A 22711-nucleotide genomic window follows, 5' to 3' on the forward strand; every position below is an offset into this window, starting at 1 on the left:
TTTCCAGAAGTGCCATTTTCCCAGTGGACCTAGGATTTCTATCTTAAAGAAATTCCACTGTTTTGCTATTTAAAAATGAGCCTTCTGTTGGTTTTGTTTTAGATACTCTTCAGCAGAAGAAGGAAATACTCTGTTCCAAGTTTGTGGAGAGGTATTTTTAAATCACGAAAGAATGTTGATTATTGTCAGAAGGTTTTCGTACATTTATTAAGATAAATGTATGGTTTTCTCCTGGTGAGTTACATTAGTTGATGTGCTAATGTTAAATCAACCATGAATGTCTGGAATAAACCTAAGTAGATCATTCTATTATTTATACATATATGTTTTCCTTCTGCTATTTTTTTTGCTTGGGTTATTTGTATCCATTTTCATGACTAAGACTGACTTGTAATTTTCTTTCTTCATACAGTCCTTGTCAGGCCTGATATCAAGAAGCTAGTAATAATTCGTAACAACAGCATCAGCAGCAATATATGGTTGGGTGCTTGTTTTTCTAAGTCCTGTAGCAACTCATTTAATCCTCACACAATCCTCAGTCCAACGTACGTTGGTCTCAAGTCCTTATTTTACACATAAGATGAGCTCGTGAGTGACCAGAGCTAGGATTCAAACTCAGAAGGTTTAACCCCAGACTCCTTCTTCCTCTTTCTGGTTTTTTAATTTGAGTATAGTTGACACACGACGTTACCCTAGTTTCAGGTGTACAATGTAGTGATTCAACAACTCCATACATTATTCTGTGCTCACCACAAGTGTAGCTCCATATTGTCTCCATCTGCTGCCATTACAATACCACTCACTGTGTTTCCTATGCTTGGCCTTTCATTCCTGAGACTTACTCATTCCATACCTGGAAGCCTGTACCTCCTTCTCCCCTTCATACATTTTGCCATCCCCTCTCTTCTGGCAACCCCCAGGTTGTTCTCTGTATTTATAGCAGACCCTTTATTCTTAATCATATACGATATAGAGCTTATCTCGCTCTTTCTGCCTCTCCCTTTCACCTACCTACATCCTACTGACCTCACACAACAAGTTGAGAGGCATTCCCTTATCTTCGGTATTCTAGAATACTTTGTGCAAAGATGTAATTATCTGTTCCTTGAATGAGCTACTGATTCCATTTCTTTAATGCTTATTGGACTATGAAGGTCTTCCAGTTTTTCTTAGTTGTGTTAAGTAATAATTTTCTAGGAGTTGGACTATTTCATTTGTATTACAAGTTTTGTGTGTACAATTTTGTTCCTAAATATTGTTCCTAATATGCTCTTATGTTTTGTGATATCGGCAATACTTGAAGCTACGTCCCTAATGGTGTTTGCGATCTCTCTTTTTTCTTTATTACTCTGATTCAAAGCTGGTCATTGTATTAGTCTTTACAAAGCACTCAGTTTGTGGCTCTCTCTCGTGCTCTTCTCTTTGGTATCATAATGTTTTCTTCTTATCTTCGTTGTTTTCTCCTTTCCACTCAATATAAATTTCTTTTACAGCTCTCTTCCTGCCTCTGGAGATGTGTGCTTACATTGTTCATTGTCAGTCTTTCTTTTTCACTTATTTATCTAAAGAAATTTTTTTATTTATCTAAATGAATTTCCATCTAAGCTCTTCTTCAGCTGTGTCCTGGCAACTTTGGTATATTTTCATTAGCAGCATTTTCATTATCATTCAGTTAAAATATTTTCAACTTTTATTTTGTTTTTTTGATCTATACATTATTGAAAAGGGTTTCTTAATTCAACATGGCAATTTCAGTGATGTCTTTGTTATTGATTTTTACTGGTAGCATTGCTATAAAATATGTTCTGTATGATACCAATTCTTTTAAATGTGTTGAATCTTGCTGTATGGCACAGTATATGGTCAGTATTTGTAAATATTCTCAGTAGCTATTGGGTGCAATATTCTATCCGTTCATTAGAGTTTTTTTTATCATTTTATTTTTTTCAGCATGATAAATGTACTATTTATTTATTTGTTTGTTGATTTAGAGAGAGAGAGAGAGAGAAAGTGCATGCATGAATGGGGAGGGGCAGAGGGATAAGGAGAGAGAGAATCTCAAGCAGGCCCCATGCTCAGCATGGAGCCCAACGTGGGGCTCTATCTCACAACCCTGAGCTCATGACCTGAACCAAGATTAAGAGTTGGACACTTAACTGACTGAGCCACCCAGGTGCCCCTGTACATTTTAATCCCCATCCCCTATTTCTCCCATCCTTCCCCCCCACCTCCCTTCTGGTAACCATTAGTTCGTTCTCTATAGGTAAAAGTCTGTTTCTTGGTTTGTCTCTCTGTCACTAGAAGTGAGATCATATGGTATTTGTCTTTCTCTGCATGACTTATTTTGCTCAGCATTATACTCTCTAGCTCCATCCCTGTTGTTGTAAATGTCAAGATTTCTTTCCTTTTTTTTTTTTACGGCTGAGTAATATTCCATTGTGTGTGTGTGTGTGTGTGTGTGTGTGTATATACCACATCAATACTGGGGCTGTGTCCATAGTTTGGCTATTTTAATTAATGCTGCAAGAAGGACAGGAGTGCATGTATCCCTTTGAATTAGTGTTTTTGTATTTTGGGGGTAAAAACCCAGTAGTGTGATTGCTGGATCATAAAGCAGTTTTATTTTTAACTTTCTGAGGAACCTCCATACTGTTTCCATAGTGGCTGCACCAGTTTGCATTCCCACCGACAGTGCACAAGGGTTCCTTTGTCTCCACATCCTTGTCAACACTTGTTTCTTGTGGTGTTGATTTTAGCCATTCTGACAGGTGTGAGGTGACATCTCATTTTGGTTTTGATTTGCTTTTCTCTGATGATGAGTGATGTTGAGCATCTTTTCATGTGTCTGTTGGCCATCTGGATGTCTTTTTTGGAAAAACGTCTGTTCCTGTCTTCTGCCCATTTTTTAATTGGATTTTTTGTTTTTTTGAGTATTGAGTTGTTTCAGTTCTTTTATATATTTTGGATACTAGCCCTTTATCAGATATGTCATTTGCAAATACCTTCTCCCATTCAGTAGGTTGCCTTTTAGTTTTGTTGACTGTTTCCTTTGCTGTGCAGAAGCTTTTTATCTTGATGAAGTCCCAATAGTTCATTTTTGCTTTTATATCCCTTGCCTCAGGAGACATATCTAGAAAGATGTTGCTACAGCTGATGTCAGAGAGACTTCTGCCTGAGCTCTCTTCAAGGATTTTTATGTTTTCAGGTCTCACATTTAGGTCTTTAATCCATTTTGAGCTTATTTTTGTGTCTGGTGTAAGAAAGTGGTCTGATTTCATTCTTTGCCACGTAGCTGTCCAGTTTTCCCAACATCATTTGTTGGAAAGACTTTCTACCATTGCATATTCTTGCCTTCTTTGTCAAAGATTAATTGACCATATAATTGTGGGTTTATTTCTGGGTTTCCTGTTCTATTCTATTGATCTGTGCATCTGTTTTTATGCCAGTTAGATAAAACTTTTTAATTGTGTTATTTTTCAAATCTTTTATGTCTTTGTTGATTTTTTGAAAGCTTGGGCTCACAATTTCTGAGAGTGTTACATGAAAATCTATCACAGCAGTGGTAGACTTACATGTTCTATTTTTGCTTTATTTATTTAGAGGTCTTGTAATTAGGTGCATAATAGTCTAGAATTATTTTAACTTTCTAGCAAATTAAACCTTCTATCATTATGTAGTGACCCTCTTTACTTCTAGCAATACTTTTTTTGCTTTAAAGTCCAGTTTTTTTCTAAAATTACTACAAGTGCAATATTTTTTTTGACTGGTATTCACCTGTATATATATTTTTATCCTTTTCCTTTAATGCTGATTTCTTGTACCTATATGTTTTTAATGTATTTCTTTGAAAAATGTCTCTTAGTTATTGCCTTTTAACTGGGGAAATTAATGTTTACATTTTTGTAATTAATGAAATGTTTGTTTTTATATTTCCCATAGTATATATTATTTTGTGATTTCTGCCTTTTCCACCATTTCCATTTTCCTTTTCCTGTCTTTTCTTATCTTCATTTGGATTGATTGGTTAGTTTTTCTCATGTCATTTCTTTTCTATAGTAGTTTAAAAGTTATGCATTTTATTTCTGTTCTTTTCATAGCTACTACAAAATTTAATATGCATAATTTATCAAACTACAAAGTTAATCGGTTCTAAACTCTCTTTCCAAATAACATGAAATCCTTAAAATGCTTCCATTTCAATCACCGCTTCTAACATGGTGCTATTGTTGTTGTGTATTTCGATTCTATTTATTGAAATTACTCTCCAAGAACATTATTATTGTTAATCTCATTCTTCTCCTTATTTTATATATCAATGTTTTCCTAGATTTACCCACATATTTTCCCCTTTCTTTGTTTTTAATTTCTTTCTGTATCTCATTCTTTCCATCTGGGATAATATCCTTTTTTCCTGAAAGAAATGCTTAAGGATTTCCTTTAGTGAGGGTCTGCTGCTAGCAAACTCTCAGTTTTTGTTTCTTTAAAAAAAAATCTTTATTTTATCCTGGTCCTTGGAAGACATATTTGATGAATACAATCTTCTTTTCTTATGTCATTATTTATCCTTCTGTTAGTTGAAGTGGCTTATAACAGATGGGTATTTAGAATACCCCTGTTAGTGTGGCTGTCGTCTCACAGAGACAAGGCACCCCTTTACCTAGAGGGTGGGTTTAAAGAAAACCAAACAGCTCTTCCCTTCCACTGAAAAAAAAAATGGCTCTCTTGCCCAAGTGCCACAGAGCTGGAAATGACCACCTCTTGATTAAAACATGTGGCTCTAAAAGTCTTGTGTTAAAATGCAACTTCTCACTGCACTGGGTGATTAAAATAAAAACTTAAAAAACACAACTTCTCATCAGTAGAAAGTACAAATATTAGTCATTGTTCACTGTCAGCTTTATTAATTCATGGAGTGCTAGGTAATGATGTTGGCTTGGAGTGGGGTCGCATAGGGATAAACAGGAAAATTAACTTTGATAGAAGGAGGGAGAAGGACAGCTTTTGAGCAAGGATCACAGCCCTGGGAAGTCTGAGCAGGCTAAGGAAACAAGGTAGGACAGCCTAGACAAGACAAGGGTTGCTGGCAGGGAGCTTTGATTCTGGCGGTGGGTGGGGGAGAGCTGACCATGTGTTTCAGGGTACCTCAACTTCCAGCTCTGAGCTCTTCATCTCATGCCTCTCCACTTCTTCCTCAACTGTGGCCTTGAGAAAATAAAGTATCAGATGAGAACTCTCCCCACTAACTCACAACTTTGCTTCACAAACTGCCCCTCTCCTTCTTACCACTTGCCCTTTGGTCTTCTGCTTATAAACATGTTTGAGTCTCTTGCATTAAAAACCCAAACCAAAATCCCTTTACTGTGACAAATGTAATACAGTATTCGCTGTACAGAATCTGGAATATACACAAAATTGCAAAGAAGAAAAATAGAACCCATATATAAATTATCACTAGAAGATAATCATCTTTAACATTTTTGTATATTATTTTTTGGATTTTTTTCTATGTGTGTTCTCTCTCACTCTCTACCCTTTCCCCCCCCACATACAAAATTAGAATGGTAATGAAGATCCATGTTCTAATCTACTTCACCTTCCTGTTGCTATGCTTCTTTGTCTTGTTGCTGTATTTTCCTGTCTTCCTTTCCCTCATAAACGTCATGACGCTACACTCCCTGTCTACACGTCTGCCTTCTCATTCAGTCCTCAAACTCTGGAAGACTGTACTCTATGCCTCCCAAGCCCTCCTTTTCCCACCCCCCACCAGAAGCTGGCAGATACTGTCAAAGACCTTGGCATTGGCAAATCTGACAGACATTTTTCTTTCCTCATTTTATGGAACTTGCAGTGACAGTGGTCACTATTGGTTCCTGCCTCCTGGAAACTCTCTCCTTCCTCAGTTTTCATGAGCATTTCACCCTGATTTTCTTTTCCTTTTTCCTTCTTAGAATGTGTCTCCAGCTTCTGGGCATAGTCTCACTTGTTAATTGCTAGTGGTCTTATCTGCCCTAGGTTCTTTCTCATTCTCCAGTCTCGGGGCAATCACATCTCTGTCAGTGATTCTACAGGCTTTTCTCTTGAGCTTCTAACCCACAGATCTGGGTCTCTCAATGGCACTTCAGGCTCAGCATGACTGAGGCAGAACACCCGCTGCATTAGGGAGGGTTTCGTGGGCCAGCCTGAAAATGGGGAACATCATGCTGTCTACAGTCTTAGTCTAGACCTCAGTCATATGGGTGCCCCTAACAGCAAAGGAGTCTGGGAAATGCCATAACTGGGTGCCCAAGAGGTAAAGAAACACAGCTGGGGGAACAACCAGCCAGTCTCCATCACAGCTACCCACGAGGAATATTACATAGCAAAATGCACTGTAGGAGTGACTTCTGCAGAGTTTATAGATAAACGATCAGAACGGAGTGCCCTGGAAATAGTCTTTCAGGGAAGTTTGGAACAGAAATTACTCTGGAGATTATGCAAAGAGAAATCAGAGAGCAAAGACAGATATTAAAAGCAGCACATCCAACGTGATTTGCTTATCCACGAAGCCATCCAAGATGAGCTCAGTGAGAGTGTGAGGTCAGTGAGGGACGTCTCCAGATCATCCAGATGGGGCTTTTCTCTTGGCATAGAGACTTCTAACACTCTTGCAGGACACCCAGGACAGCTTAGGCAATGTTTTGGGTATGCTTTCACTCATCACTATCCCTTTTTCCATTTCAGTTGCAAGTTTGAAAAGGTTTTATGTTTTTAGATTTCTGGTCATTTTCAGAGATAGCTGAAGTATTTCAGTTCTGTTTTTTTTCTCTCAATCCCTCTCCTTAACTCTTCCAATCTTTATATTCTTCTACCTTTTATTGCCAAGTGTTTTCTAGAACGCATGGCTTCCGAAGATGAAGGAGGCTCACAGCAAACACAAACTGGGTGCCTGTCCTTCCTGTGCTCTCTTTGCTTGAGCCATTACTTATTTGGTTTCTGGGAGGCATTGGTCCCATCAGACCAAATAATGGGCTTGACAGATAGAAGGAAATGCTTAAAACATCTGTGAATATTTCCTTGCCTGCAAAATGTAGATGAAGATGAAAATGAGTCATCCTTACCAGCCATCCTTCTATTTATAAAGATGTTTAATACAAGATGTCTTTGATCTACCTGGCAGGTAGATTTCCATAAATACTAAATTATATTAAAAACTGACATTTATTTGTTCTTTTTAAAAATTTAAATCCAGTATAGTTAACATAGTGTTATATTAGTTTCAGGTATACATAGCGATTCAACAAATCTCTACATTATTCAGTGCTCATCATGATAAGTGTGCTCTTAATCCCCTTCACCTACTTCACTCATCCTCCCACCCACCTCCCCTCTGGTAACCATCAGTTTGTTCTTTATAGTTAAGAGTCTGTTTCTTGGTTTGTTTCTTTCTTTTTTTCCTTTGCTCTTTTGTTTTGTTTCTTAAATTCCACATATAAGTGAAATCCTATGGTATTTGTCTTTCTCTGACTTATTTCGATTAGCGTTATGCTCTCTACCTCCATTGTAAATGGCAAGATGTCATCCCTTTTTATGGCTGAGTCATATTCCATTATATATATATATATATATATATATATATATATATATTTTTTTTTTTTTTTTTTTTTTTTTTTTCCCCTCACGTCTTCTTTATCCACTGATCTATTGATGGACACTTGGGCTGCTTCCATATCCTGGCTGTTGTAAATAATACTGCTATAGACATGGGGGTGTGTGTATCTTTTCAAATTAGTACTTTCATTTTCTTTGGGTAAATGGTAGTGGAATTACTGGATGATAGGGTAATTCTATTTTTAATCTTTTGAGGGCCCTCCATATTGTTTCCCACAGTATCTGCACATTTATGTGCTCTCCATCAGGCTTTCTTTTCCTTCCTTTTCATTCCCACTACAACATGTCTTAACTGCTCTGCCTGCTTTCTCCTGTCTTGGGAGGTACCACTCATGAGGTGATCCAGAACTTGGCGCCACAGGCTAGACCACCAGCAAGTCCAGCTATGCCTCTGACCAGCTATGTGATCATGGGCTGTTCCTTACCATTTCTTCATCCTAGTGTACTCATCTATAAAATGAAGAAAATGATAGGACTTGCCTTAAGGGTGGGTGTGAGAATTAAATGAGTTAATTCTTTTTTTTAAATTGAGGTATAATTGACATGCATCATATTCATTTCAGGTGTACAACCTAATGATTTGACATCTGTATACATTGTGAGGTGATAGCCACAGTTACCATCCGTCCCCACACAGAGCTAAAAATTGTTTCTTGTGATGAGAAATTTAAAGATCTTCTCTCTTAGCAACTTTCTGATATGTAATACAGTATTATTAACTATAGTCACCATCTGTACGCTACATCCTCATGACTTATTTATTTTATAACTGGAAGTGTGTACCTTTTGACCTTCTTCACCTGTTTCTTCCATCTCCCCATCCCCGGCCTCTGGCAACCACCAGTCTGTTTTCTCTATCTATGAGCTCTTTCTTTTTTTAATGAGTTAATTCTTGTAAAGCACTCAGGGAAGTGCCTTATTAAGTGTTTTGTTTTTAGTATCATCATCATCCCCATTTTAATCCATTCAGAAAGCCAGGGCCAGAGTGTTGAAGGTATCAGTTTTTCTGCTAAAAATCTGCAGCAACTGAATTGCCAAGCCAATAAAGCGTAAATGTCCTTCAAGGTCCCTTATGATCTGGCCAGGATGCTCCCTGCTGGCATATTCTCTTATTCATCACAACCAACCATGAGCTCGTTCTCCAGATGCATACCTTTCTTTCCTATCTCTGCATCTTAGCACATGGTATTCTCTTCACCTCAAATCTTACCTTTCTAGTAGAACTTTCGCTTCTGGCATGCTGCTTTCCTCTTACCCTGAGCAGATTATGACTTAATGAATGACTCTTTACTTGGCGCTTCTAACCAGCTCCCTGCCGACTAACTGGGGAGGCAGGCAGATGTGAACGGGTGAGTTGGTGGTCAAGTGAGAAGAGCAGGAAGGTGTTTGTTCCAGTTTAGGCATTCAGATGTGCTCAAGGTTAATCTTTACACTGCCATGAAATGCAAGTCTTGCATCTATAAAATGAGGAAACATGACATTCTCTGCCCCCTTTCGGAATTACTATGAAGTCTACATGATATCAACAATGTGAAAGTTCTGTAGGAAGAAGAATTAGCTTTGCAAATATACAAAATATCATCACTATTGTAAAAGACAGGGGAAAGAGTATACTACCGAAGACTTCAGTTTATTACCAGACATAATCAGTACTAGCTTGAGCGTCTACTATGTACTATGCATGGTCTCATTTCATTTTTGCAACCACCTTCTGAGTTGAGGTTCAGAGAGGTGTAAGGACTTGTCCAAGTTCCCATGGTTGGTTGTCAATGAACTCAGACTAAGGCTTCGGATTGAATCTAGATCCACCTGGCTCCAGAACCTGGATTTTTCACAGTGAACTCCTGCTTCCAGATTTCATGAGTGATGTTAGTAGCGTGAGAGCTTAGAATTTGGAGTAGTATCTCCAGGGCAGAGGCTTTCAACCATGGGCAGCATCTGACTCATCTGAACTAGCTTCTCCGGAATACAATTGTCCAAATGCAACCTGAGAGATTGGATCCATTAGGCCTTGGGAAGGGTCAAGAATTCTGCATTTTGCAAAATCTCTCCAGAAGATTCAACAGTTTGTCTCTGTTTAAAAACCCCCTACTCTTACATATTAATTAGTTGAGCACAAACAATGTGCCAGTCTTTGTGTTAGGCACTGAGGTATAGACGTGAGTGAATCTGACTCTTTGTCCTTAAAGATCTTGTATTTTAGAAGAGAATTGATTATGTGGAATTTGCAACACAGAGCAATGAATGTTGCTGACACTGTGCACAGTGCTATGGGATGGTGGAGAAGCAAATGCCAGGCTTTACCCAGGAAGACTCTTCAAAAGAAGTTAACACTGGACCAGAAGCTTGAAGGCTGAACAAGCATTTATCAGTTGGAATAAGTAGCCCAGATGGCATTTATGAAACGTGCAACAGTTCAGTTCAGATTTTGCTGTTGGAAAGATTATTCTGGTGACTTTAAGAAAGATTGGAGAAGGAAATCTAGACATACAGCAATCCAGCCTTCTGGTCCCCAGTGACCTTGGGTTCCAGTCCAGGTCAGCAATCTCATTCAAATTGGAACTCTTTATCATTAGGAGCTACATTACATGTGAACTTGGGCCCCTTCCCTTCCTGAAAATTCTCTCTGACACTTCTTACTTCCTGCATCCTCCCTGGCCTTCCTTATCCCCATAGAACTGTTCTTCATTCTCACCATCTGCACATCTCTCCCTGGACCTCAGGGGATCCCAGTCCTTCCAGTTCACAATTCTCTGCCTGACCTCGCTTGGCTCATGCACAGCCCAGAACCTTTTGCTAGTCATCTTGACAACACATTGGCTAATGTGTCCCCTTTGCCTAACTACAGAGAAGAGTTTATTTTGAGTCCATAAGTGAATCATTTTCATAGCATTATTTTTGGAAATCCCAAATGTTTTTTTTAACATTTGAATTTATTTTATTTATTTTTTTTCACACTGCAATAGTTAATTTTATTTGTTCAAGGGCTCATATTGCAAGCATTAAACCAAGCATGGGCATTGATTTTGTGAGCCCAGATTCACATATTTAGGAAGATAAAAGCAAACTGTGATCCATGTATATGGATGAAAAACTAAAGGCTCACAGTTAATCACATCATAGTTTTAAATTTCTACAGCCTAGAAGCCAGAAGTCACAGATCTTTTAGGTCTTTCTGGATGTCCCACAAGGTATCTGCACTTTTCTTGAGCTGGGCAACCTCATCATCCTTCAGCTTCTGGTTGATCACACTGGTTAAGCCCCGAGCGTTCAGGATACATGGAAGGCTCAGGAAGACTTCGTTCTCAATGCCATACATCCCCTTCACCATTGTTGACACTGGATGAATCCTGGATAGATTTTTCAACATGGATTCAATGAGATCAGCCACACTTAATCCAATAGCCCAGTTGGTATATCCTTTTAGCTTGATGACTTCGTAGGCACTTTCCACAACCATCTTATGCACTTCCTTCCAATTTTCACTGTCGTTGTCTGTTCCCATTTCTGGATTCAGTTCCTGAAGAGAAACGCCTGCCACATTCACTCCACTCCACACAGCCACACTTGAATCGCCATGTTCTCCCAAAATCCATCCATGGCAGCTGCTGGGATGAATGCCAAGTTTTTCAGCCATGAGATAGCGAAATCTAGCAGAATCCAGATTACACCTACTTCCAATTACACAGTGCTTGGGTAGTCCACTTAGTTTCCAGGTAACATATGTGAGAATATCCACTGGGTTGGAAACCACAATTATGATACAATCAGGACTGTACTTGACTATCTGCGGAATAATGAATTTGAAGACATTAACATTCCTCTGCACCAGATTGAGCCGGCTCTCTCCTTCCTGCTGGCGGACTCCTGCAGTCACCACCACAATCTTAGAATTGGCAGTCACAGAGTAATCTTTATCTGCCACAATTTTAGGTGTCTGAAGAAATAAGCTCCCATGTTGCAGATCCATCATTTCTCCTTTGAGTTTATCTTCTAAAACATCCACAAGGGCAAGTTCATCGGCCAGAGACTTTCCCAGAATGCTGATGGCACACGCCATACCAACTTGTCCAACACCCACTACAGTGATCTTATTGTTTGGGATGGTTGCCTCTTCTTCTGCAACTGGTGCAATCAGTTTTTCCTTAAGAGTTGCCATTGTGCCCAGAGAGAACCCGCGGGGAGAGTCGCGCGAAGAAGACGATGTTAGCTGCGTGTGTCTCCTTGGGCGCAGGATCTGCAAAGAGCTCTTTTATTTTATTTTTTTATTGTTATGTTAATCACCATACATTACATCATTAGTTTTTGATGTAGTGTTCCATGATTCATTGTTTGTGCATAACACCCAGGGCTCCACACAGAATGTGCCCTCTTTAATACCCATCACCAGGCTAACCCATCCCCTCACACCCCTCCCCTCTAGAACCTTCAGTTTGTTTTTCAGAGTCCATCGTCTCTCCTGGTTCGTCTCCCCCTCTGACTTACTCCCCTTCATTCTTCCCCTCCTGCTATCTTCTTCTTTTTTTTTTCTTAGCATATATTGCATTATTTCTTTCAGAAGTACGGATCTGTGATTCAACAGTCTTGCACAATTTACAGCGCTCACCGTAGCACATACCCTCCCCAATGTCTGTCACCCAGCCACCCCATTCCTCCCACCCCACCACTCCAGCAACCCTCAGTTTGTTTCCTGAGATTAAGAATGCCTCATATCAGTGAGGTGATATGATACATGTCTTTCTCTGATTGACTTATTTCACTCAGCATAACACCCTCCAGTTCCATCCACGTCGTTGCAAATGGCAAGATCTCATTCCTTTTGATGGCTGCATAATATTCCATTGTGTATATATACCACATCTTCTTTATCCATTCATCTGTCGATGGACATCTTGGCTCTTTCCACAGTTTGGCTATTGTGGACATTGCTGCTAAAAACATTGGGGTGCACGTACCCCTTCGGATCCCTACATTTGTGTCTTTGGGGTAAATACCCAGTAGTGCAATTGCTGGATCGTATGGCAGCTCTATTTTCAACTGTTTGAGGAACCTCCATACTGTTTTCCAGAGTGGCTGCACCAGCTTGCATTCCCACCAACAGTGTAGGAGGGTTCCCTTTTCTCCGCATCCCCACCAACATGTGTCGTTTCCTGACTTGTTAATTTTAGCCATTCTGACTGGTGTGAGCTGGTATCTCATTGAGGTTTTGATTTGGATTTCCCTGATGCCGAGCGATGTTGAGCACTTTTTCATGTGTCTGTTGGCCATTTGGATGTCTTCTTTGGAAAAATGTCTGTTCATGTCTTCTGCCCATTTCTTGATTGGATTATTTGTTCTTTGGGTGTTGGGTTTGATAAGTTCTTTATAGATTTTGGATACTAGCCCTTTATCTGATATGTCATTTGCAAATATTTTCTCCCATTCTGTCGGTTGTCTTTTGGTTTTGTGGACTGTTTCTTTTGCTGTGCAAAAGCTTTTTATCTTGATGAAATCCCAATAGTTCATTTTTGCCCTTGCTTCCCTTGCCTTTGGCGATGTTTCTAGGAAGAAGTCGCTGCGGCTGAGGTCGAAGAGGTTGCTACTTGTGTTCTCCTTTAGGATTTTGATGGACTCCCGTCTCACGTTTAGGTCTTTCAACCATTTGGAGTCTATTTTTGTGTGTGGTGTAAGGAAATGGTCCAGTTTCATTCTTCTGCATGTGGCTGTCCAATTTTCCCAACACCATTCGTTGAAGAGACTGTCTTTTTTCCATTGGACATTCTTTCCTGCTTTGTCAAAGATGAGTTGACCATAGAGTTGAGGGTCCATTTCTGGGCTCTCTATTCTGTTCCATTGATCTATGTGTCTGTTTTTGTGCCAACCCCAAGCGTTTTATATAAGAAACGTAGTTGCAGGAAGATGAAGCATTGAAATTAAATGCACAGACAATATTGTGTCAATACTGACATATTTCAGAACAAAGAGCTTGGGTGTATGGATTTGTATTGGTTGTATAGGAGGCGTGCTTTGTTGGAAAACAAAGTCTGAATTATTTAAGGGGGAAGTTGTCAAATGCTGTACTTTATGGAGATATGGTTTACAAGCTGACATTTATATTTTCTTCAGAACTATGCAATTTGGCCTTGTTCCTGCTTATGAATTAAAAAAGTTGAGATGTAAATGTCATTATACAACTGACAAAATGATACCTTAATGGCTTTAAAGTTCTTTGAAGAGCAAATAGGGAGGATTTCTCCTATTCAATTCTCCTGTTGTGGAGGCCCAGGACTAGATTAAATTAGGTGTGCCAGGTCAACACTGTATGGCATTCCAGCTAAATTCGAATGATTTTCCCAACCATTTCATTTGTTTGCTCATGATGACATACTGATTTTTAGTGCAGATACTGTAGGACTGCTAACAGTCCTATTGAATTGCCCATGTGGCCCATGAGCTATGAGGTAGATCACTCCACCTTCTTTGATCTTTCACCATCCACACCCCTGGCTCTCTTGTCCCTGGTCTTTCTGCCTTGTCCCAGGTGGCTGAACATCTCGGGGAAAGTCCTGAACCAGGGCTTCTTGGTTCCAACTGCTGATATTCTGTGCTCCTTTTTATTTATCTTTATCTGACCCATAAGCATAGTTCTCGGTGTGCTTATTCCAAATCTCTTCTGGCCTGCCAAATCCCTAAACTTCATCCCTACTTACTCACTCTTGGCAAATGACCTCACTTTCCAAGTTCTAGAGGAAATTGATAGGGGTGCCTGAACCCCCTTGCTCCTCTCCATCACAACCTTCTCTGCATCCTTACTTTGATTTTGCCTCCCATGTATCTCAGAGACAGAAATGTGCCTCACCTCCAGGGGTAATATATCCATTTGGTCTACCCTCCCTCACTTCCTCAGGGACTCCTCTGTCGTATCGTCTACAGTCAGTTCTCTCTGCTGACTCTTACAGAGCCTTCCTCCCACCTTCCCCAGGCTTCACACATTCTCAGCTCTTCCCAACATTATAGCACCTGATTCTCTGAGAGCAGTCCCCTCATTCTGGCCTCTCATCGCTCCTCTCCCTCCCTCATCAAACTTCTGGTAGAGATACCACTGTCTTCTGGTACAGATACCAATATACTTCTGGTATATTCTTACCACTCTGTCTTCATTCTGGGACCCACCAACACTCTTTATATATATGTATCTCATTAGAGTTAGCTTTCTCTTTCTTTCAATGCTATTTATATACATTTTCCAATCAGTTTTTTTATGACTTCAGTCTGTTGTGTCTCTTCTTGAAAATTTTCCACCATTAGATGACAAACTTCTTACACTCAGATGCTATGTCTGACTCATCTTAATGTCTTACAATACCTACTGCAGTGAAGTATAGTCTTTCCCTGTTATTTTCTCATAAGATCTACATTGATCTTCCTACTTAAAGCTCCAGCCATGTCCCATCTTTAGCATTCCCAAATTCCCCTTACCCCTTATTAACTGAAATATGTCTAATTGCCAATGAGATTGCCTTCTAAGAATGGTTTCCCAATAATTTATAAATGTGTACCTGAGAGATCTTGGTTCACATCATCTGATCAAGATGATTCGGGGACAGGGCAGCACAAAAGTTGTGATTAATAAAGAACCCAATCAATTGTGTTGTATTTTATATATGGGATGATTTGAATAGAGTCTACAAGAAGGAAGCCTGTAGAGCGAGAATTGTTGAGAGATCTTCCACTACTGGGGGGCAGGGTGAGGACAGAGCATGCCGGTTGGCCTCCTGCCCTATCTGTTTTGCTGGACGAGCCTAGCCCTGTAGGGAAGATGGTGTGGTTGCTTCAGGCTGACTCAGACCTTGATGTCAGACCACCAGACACAGAGAGACTGGCCAACAGCTCAGACAGAGCCTTTGGTGGCAGGTGATAAGGGTTCTCTTCTGCCTGAGGTCTGGGTCTCCCCACAATCCCAGGTTTGATCACCTGAGAGGAGCTGGCTCCCCATGACTGCACTCTCGAGAGACATTAGAAACCAGGTCATTAAAATTTCAGTTTACAGTGAGAAACAGAGCAGCCATTTTTCTCCTGTGGGAAAATATGCAAGAGAAACCAGTGGTAAGCAGAGGGTTGCTGGGTGCCTTCCTCTGCCTTCACCGTAGCCACTGAGAAAGATGTGGTCTTAGATGCCTCCAAAGCAAGTGTGCTGCTTGCTGCAACCACATGTCAGAAATAACATCAAAGCTAAGTTCCCACATACTTACTACAGGCCGCTTCTGCCACAGCACTACTGGTGGGAAACAGTGGAATAATCCCTGCCAAAGACTTTGAAATTATCTTCTCTCTCTCAGTCCCTCTGTGTCAGGACACTTGCTTTCCTTTTACGCTTTTTGTGACTCAGTATCAAACATCAGCATACGCAATAGGAGGACACACTAGCTTCATACAGAAATGAATAATAAATGAAGATGTCAGTGGTGTGGAGGGAAGGAAAAGCTAACCATGGCTACTGAAACCCCCAGACCTGAGGATACAGAGATGCCTCTTTATTTACCATGGCAAGGCCTGAGAGCCAGCTTTCCCAGCATTGATAAAACCCTGCTGAAATCCATCAGCTTAGACAAGTGGGAGGCCTCAAATCATCTCAATAAATAGTAATGTAAACAATGCTTTACTGCAGCAGAGTGTTTTCATCCCAATGGAAGATGTCTTGGAGCACACAGTTGCCAGGGGAGAAGATCAGAGAGAGTGTTATAAATTACCCAGGAAAAAGAATGATCATTTCCTTGGGCTGTTTCTAATTGACAGAGCAGATGTCGACCCACACTTCATCTATCTGGGATTTCACAATTTGGTGTCACCATGTAGGACCGGCACCCCGGGACGCAATCAACCCTCCATGGAAACACCCTGCAGGGACGGAGGGGTTTGTGTGTGTCCTGCAAACATTCACCACAAGAAGACCCCTGCCTGGACCCTGCTGTGTCTTGGTCACACTGAGCAGACTCTTAAAATCTGAAAATCTTGGTGAATCACAGGTACCCCTCTGAGTCTCTACCCCCTACCTTGCTTCCTGAAGGATAATGTAAATAAAAAATAGTTGCTAAATGCTGGTCATAAATTTGCCTGCTCAGAATAAAACCACCTTAATCAACTCTCTTTACATCAAACTATATGGAAGATTAGTTCCACTAATGAAACATTTATTCTATAGATCATATAAGTAGAGAAATGTGTGAATTCTATACTGAATTCATGACAAAGACTTTTTTTTTGCCTCTAACCCTGCTGTCCCACTATTCACTTCTGTCTTCCTGAAATACTTACTGACACAGAACAAAATCTACTCACTGGGAGGTTGTGAGGTAAATAAGACATGTATATGAGAACGCCTGGGTTGAGCCCTGTATTCAGAGGAAACTCCATAAATATGTGTTGAGTTGAAATGACTTTGAAAATAGAATTTCTAGTTCACCAATTGTGGCACTGCCTCTAAGTACATTTTTTATCCAAGAATTCAGCAAATTTATTTTGGGAGTCCTTGAATCGAACTCACCCAGGATCAATGGATACTAAAAATGTGTCTTATGGTGGGAAATGTGGGGGTAGCTGGGTGAGAACCTAGTAAGAAAACCCATTTATCAAATTCATTTTCTGAGCAGAAACCACATTTCTTCAGCTCAGTTGTAAGATGTTCCTTGTGTGAGTTGTTTCCCTGTAGCTGGGGCCACGGGCCACGGCCCTATGGTAGCTTCTGGACCTGAGGTGACTTCCGGGAGCCAGGCCCACACCTCTCCCCTCGGGGGGACACGTGAGTTGTCAGCAGGGAGGCTCTGACTCATGAGTAGGTGAGGGGAAATCTCTTTGACGTAAGTCATTAAGGCATTTGGATTTCCAAAGGACGTTTTAGATGAGGCTCTGTTGAGTATCCAAAGGGCTGGAAAAAGAAAGGAGGGAATGGAAAGGCAGCTTTATGCCAAGTCTATGGAAATACTGTGTGAAAAGCAACTCAAGGCAGATGGCCTGTTCTGGAAAGTGAATGGGCGCTCCAGAGGGTGCTGGTTTTTGTTTAACTAAGAAAAAGAAACAAACAAGTAGACGTTCAAGATGGCTTTGTGGCCATCAAGAAAAGGGCTGAGCCCAGAGAGAAAGCTGCTGAGGGCATGTGAACATACTGGCTGTGGGCTGGGCACCCCAATTCTGATCTGTGTTCTGCTCCGACCAGGGGCATGAGCCTTTCTGGCTTTCTGTTTTCTCCAGTATTAGAGGGGGCCTTGGACCTTATGATTCCCAATATTATCCTAGTTCCCAGCTTCTGGGAGGCCCGCTGGTGAAGAGCAGCATGTCCCAGGCACTGTGCTAGGAGATTACATATGTTTTCTCATTTCTCTATGCAAGCATCCCTACAGGTTAAGTAAAACCGTTTTCCTATTTCAGAGGTGGAAGCAGAGTCTTGAAAGGGGGAAGTGACTTGGTGGGCTGCATAGGCGTAGAAGGTTCTGGAGGCAGCATTAACTCTGAATCGGCCTCTCTGAGGGGGGCTGAGTGATTCGGGAGACGTGCTTCTGTCGCTGTGGCATCCAGAGAGGAGTAGAGGCCAACCTGGTCACAAATCTGTCCTAGTCCAGTGGTGGGAAGCTGCCAGTTTCACGGGGGTCCTCTCACGAGCTGGAGGATATTTTCTCCTGTCATGCCCAATGGCCAGCACTCGAGAACTGAGGCAAGGTGGAGCAAGGAGGGCTTCCTTGGGCCAGTGAAGAATTCTCCATGGCCCATTGGCCCCAACTCAGGGAAACCCCAGCTCTGCAGAAAAATGACCTTGGAACCATAGAGTCTTAGGATTTAAAGATAAAATGGATTTCTGGGGCACCTGGGTGGCTCAGTTGGTTAAGCGACTGCCTTCAGCTCAGGTCATGATCCTGGAGTCCCAGGATCGAGTCCCGCATCGGGCTCCCTGCTCGGCGGGGAGTCTGCTTCTCCCTTTAACCCTCCCCTATCTCATGCTCTCTCTCTCTCTCTCTCATTCTCTCTCTCAAATAAATAAATAAAATCTTAAAAAAAAATGGATTTCTGCATTCAGCAGCTCTAATACACAAGTCCGTCTGAAACCAGTAGCCTGAAGCTAGATACAGAAACTTCCGGAGTGGGGCACCTGGGTGGCTCTGTCAGTTGAGCGGCTGCCTTCGGTTCAGGTTGGGCTCCCTGTTCGGTGCGGAGCCTCCTTCTGCCCTTCCTCCCTGCTTGTGCTCTCTCTCTCAAATAAATAAATAAATAAATAAATAAATAAATAAATCTTAAAAAAAAAAAGAAAGAAAGAAAGGAGCTGCAGGAGATTCCTGGGCAGGCTGATAGGGGAGCTCTGAGTGCTGTGTGCAGAGCCCCTTCTGGACCAAGACTCTGGCTTCTTCGCATTTTCCAGGCTCTGGGGATGCCTGACACTGACTCTATTCTGAGGTGGGATTGTGCCGTGAAAGCAGGGCTTGGGGCCTCTCAGGGAAGCATCTGGGAATTGTGATTCAGATTCATGTCGAGCATCAGCACCACAGGTAACTAGGAGTCCAGATGCCTTTTCTCCCCTGACATAAAAGTGTTCACGTGGAAGCCTTCTCGGTGTCTCGCTGCCATGACTGAAGGTGTGGGAGAGTAAGTCACTTGGAAGAACGTTCGAGAGAAGGGTGATAATTATGGCCCATTCTTTATTTTTCAGTGTTAGATTATTCTGTTAGTGGGGGCTCCGGGTCTTTTCCTTCTCTGTTCTATTATGTATTACCTTTATGTTTTTGCAGTTGGACTTTGCCCTTATGCTATTTGATCGTGGAGGGAAGGGCAATGGAGAAGGCCCAATCAAGGAATCCTGGTCCAATGGTGCTAGGAGGAGATTCACGTCAAGTGTTAGGTGTTAATGCGGTGGGATCTGAGGGCCACAGTGGGCCACTAACCAAATACAACAATATCTTTAGGGAGAGCTCCTTGCTCAGATTAGACAGGCGCAGATAACGGTAGCGGGAATGGGGCCCTGTGTGGTGTTCCAGGCATAAATGGGACAAGCTAGGGGAGAAATCACAGAGGGTGGTGTTCCGGGCAATCAGGAGAAAGTCGGGGTCCTTAGCACCTGGTCAGAAGGAGGTAAAAACTGTAAGAAAAGCCGGGGCTGATACCTTGCGCAAGGGCTGCGCTGTGTTTTTCAGGAAAGCAGTATGGTGAGCTGATGGGAAACACATTGGGCTGAGGGATCAGAGAGAAGAGGGTTCCAGCCCAGATTCTATCAAGTGTTTCTGTGACCTGTGTACACCTACTGAACCCCTTTGAGACTCAGTTTTTCATCTATAAAATGACGGGTTGAATTGGATGGGTCTTGGGAATTCTTTCAGCTCTAAATTAGGACAATTGTGGCTACTGGACTGAGAAAAACTGATGATACATCTGCTGCATGGGAGGCCCCTTTTGAGGGCCTGCAGGCCCTGATGGGCCACGTGTATTCTGGGTGTGAGAAGCAAGAGTGAGCCCTGTTTGAGCAGAGCATACCAGTGTCACACAGCACCTTTAATCGGCTCTGAGAACTCCACGGGCTGTTCACATATCTTTGCTGATACGAGTGGTACAAACCCCGAACACCACAACACAGACGCAGAAGCAAATCAGGGGCAGGGTCGCCTGGCAAAGCTGATCTGGAAAGTCTACCGGCCCAGATATTTCTGTGTCCTCAACACTTAAAAAAATCTGGGTGATGTGTGCATGGGTGTTTGCTATAGTGTTCTTTCTGTATGTTTAAAATACTTCAAGATGACAGTGATCTTTATTTGTTTAGGAAGAATGTGGGGAGCAAGCACCGTGGTACAGTTAATAGCTGACAGTTTTGGAGTCTGGCAGGCAGGCTGAACCATGTTAAGAGTTCTTAGAGCCTCAGGACTAAGGGTAGCACTGCCTGCCCACTTGAAATGAACACCGCTTGCACCTTCATCCCCTCCTCCCAGGCCACACCGGTGAGCGGTAGCCCTGGATGGTGAGGAGAAAATGTGAGCACTGGGTGCTGCCCTGTGTGGATCCATCTCCGTGCCTCTGGTCAAAATGACCTGAATCTTCCTTGGTTCACTGGAGACAGGTTCACTCCCCGCAGTCTTACAGTTTCTCAGATGGGAGGGAAATGGAGGTGATGATGGAACCAGGAAGAGAGAAAAGGCCGAGGGTTCCCTTGCCTCCTAAGGAGCTGTAAGTGAAACCTTTCCCAGAGCCCAGATACTTAGGGCAGACACAATAGCGTGAGGACAATAAGCATTCCAAGCCACATACGGAAATGGAATTTATGTATTTTCTGTGTCATTGAAGGCCTTGGGGGGTTACAGGGTGGGGGCTGGGAGACTACTCTCAGAAAACAGAGAGACCCTTTGCTCTCACTAATAGATCTTTAAGCATCCTCTCATGGAACTTGGCACCTGTGCTGAAAGCCAAAGATGAAAAATTTATTTCAAAAAGATAAGCAGTGACTTTAACTGCTAAGAATAAACCCACAGTCACTCCGGCCTGCGGACCTCCTGGCTTTACATAAATCAATTTCTTAACAATTTTGCTCCATTTTCCACATTCGTAATAAGAATCTTTGAGATGTTCACCTAGGTTAACCTTCCTTTCATTTCCTTTAAACAAAGAAGGCAATATGAGGAAGCAAGTTTTCTTTCCTTTCCCTTACGTGTTGGTATTAGAGAAAGTTGGCAGTTCTAGAAACTGAAGTATGCTTGAAGCAGATGGAGCTTAGGCTGTGCTGGCATAATACATATTAAGTGGGGACTTTATATTGCCAAATTATCTTTTATATATAAACTTACAAAATGTTTCCTTCCATTATTCATACTATTACTTAACTTCGTTTTAGATGTATTGTTGCTGCCTAAAATTCAGGACAGCTGAACTTTGGACTCTGTGTCTTAAGCTCTATTTTTGACCTTAATGAAATGCTTAATTCTTGTAAGATGAAATTAAGATTTAAATGCTTCTTTCTTAGCTTGGTCCTGAAAACTGGCATGCTACTTTCTTAAGGAGCTTTGGGTAAAAAAAAAGGTCCCCCCAAAACCAACTCTCTATCCTTTCCAAATTGGACCAAATATTTCCCTCACCGCCTTAATTCCGTGGATCCAGAGAAAAAGAAATTGGATTGTATTTTTAGGTAGCTATTAAATATTAACAATTTCAAATGTATTTATTAGAGATGCACTATTGTGGGATGTAGTGGAAGGATGGGCTTTGAGATCATACAAGCCTGAATTCAGATGCCGGCTATAATGTACGCTGTGATCTTGGGAAAATTTCCTATCAATTCAAAGGCTCAGTTTTCTCATCTGGAAAATGGGAATATTGACACAAACCACTCTGATTAGCTGTGAGTATTAGATGAGAAAATGTATTATGGGCAAAAAAAAAAGTGCTATGTCAGATACTAAATGCTCAATCAAAGTGAGACCATCCCATTTCCTTGACATGATGTAGCTCACCCAACCACAGCTCATAGCGAGGTTCCAAGTGTACCAAGGGGAGAGCAAGGCTGGGAAGTTCTCTGAGAAGGGGAAGAGAGGGAGAGAGAGGAGGCAGAGGGAGACACTAGAGAGGGAGTATCTTCAGCAGCAGGGGAATGAGAGCCACCCAACTCCACCCGAGCTCACCTGTCCTTGCACACATTGGCCCTGGGTGAGAACCTGAGGAGGATGGGGAAGAACATGTAAGTCATGCATCCATGGGCCCTGCTCTTGGAGAGAGATGACAAGGACTGCTTTGGAGGTTTTGAAGGATGCTGGGACTCGGGACAGACTGTTTAGGAATAAAGTTTGTCTAATTGGTTTGAGTTTTCTTATTTCTAGAGTATGGGGAAGGAGTTGGGGCTGTGGTGTGTTTTCAAGCACCCTAACAACTACGTGGTATTCTAAAAATATTTTGTATGTGAATAATCCAATGGTGGTGGGAGTAATCGGGAGGCACCAGGATGACTGAAAAGTTGGTTGGTTGGTGCCTGAGGTGCTTGATAAATGTGAAAAGTCATACAATGTGGAGTTTTTCATTTTTATTTTTTGTTTTTGAAAAAGAAATTTAGGAGCTTTGCTGTTGTTTT

At 41.6% G+C, this 22711-nt stretch overlaps 1 protein-coding gene across 1 annotated transcript; it reads right to left on the bottom strand.

Moving 5' to 3' along the window:
• Positions 1 to 10698: 10698 nt before the first annotated feature.
• Positions 10699 to 11843, bottom strand: LOC114209235 (L-lactate dehydrogenase B chain-like). The gene has a single exon (XM_088023810.1). The coding sequence runs from the start codon at positions 11804 to 11806 to the stop codon at positions 10802 to 10804; it is 1005 nt and encodes a 334-aa protein (XP_087879936.1). The 5' UTR covers positions 11807 to 11843; the 3' UTR covers positions 10699 to 10801.
• Between the last annotated feature and the right edge of the window lie 10868 nt (positions 11844 to 22711).

The sequence above is a fragment of the Eumetopias jubatus genome, unplaced genomic scaffold (genome assembly GCF_037043125.1).
Source record: "Eumetopias jubatus isolate StellerSeaLion01/CBP00866 unplaced genomic scaffold, mEumJub1_p1.0 scaffold_6, whole genome shotgun sequence".
NCBI lineage: Eukaryota > Metazoa > Chordata > Mammalia > Carnivora > Otariidae > Eumetopias > Eumetopias jubatus.

Coding starts and splice junctions, on each gene's coding strand:
- LOC114209235 (XM_088023810.1), bottom strand. CDS start 11,806: ATGGCAACTCTTAAGGAAAAACTGATTGCACCAGTTGCAGAAGAAGAG.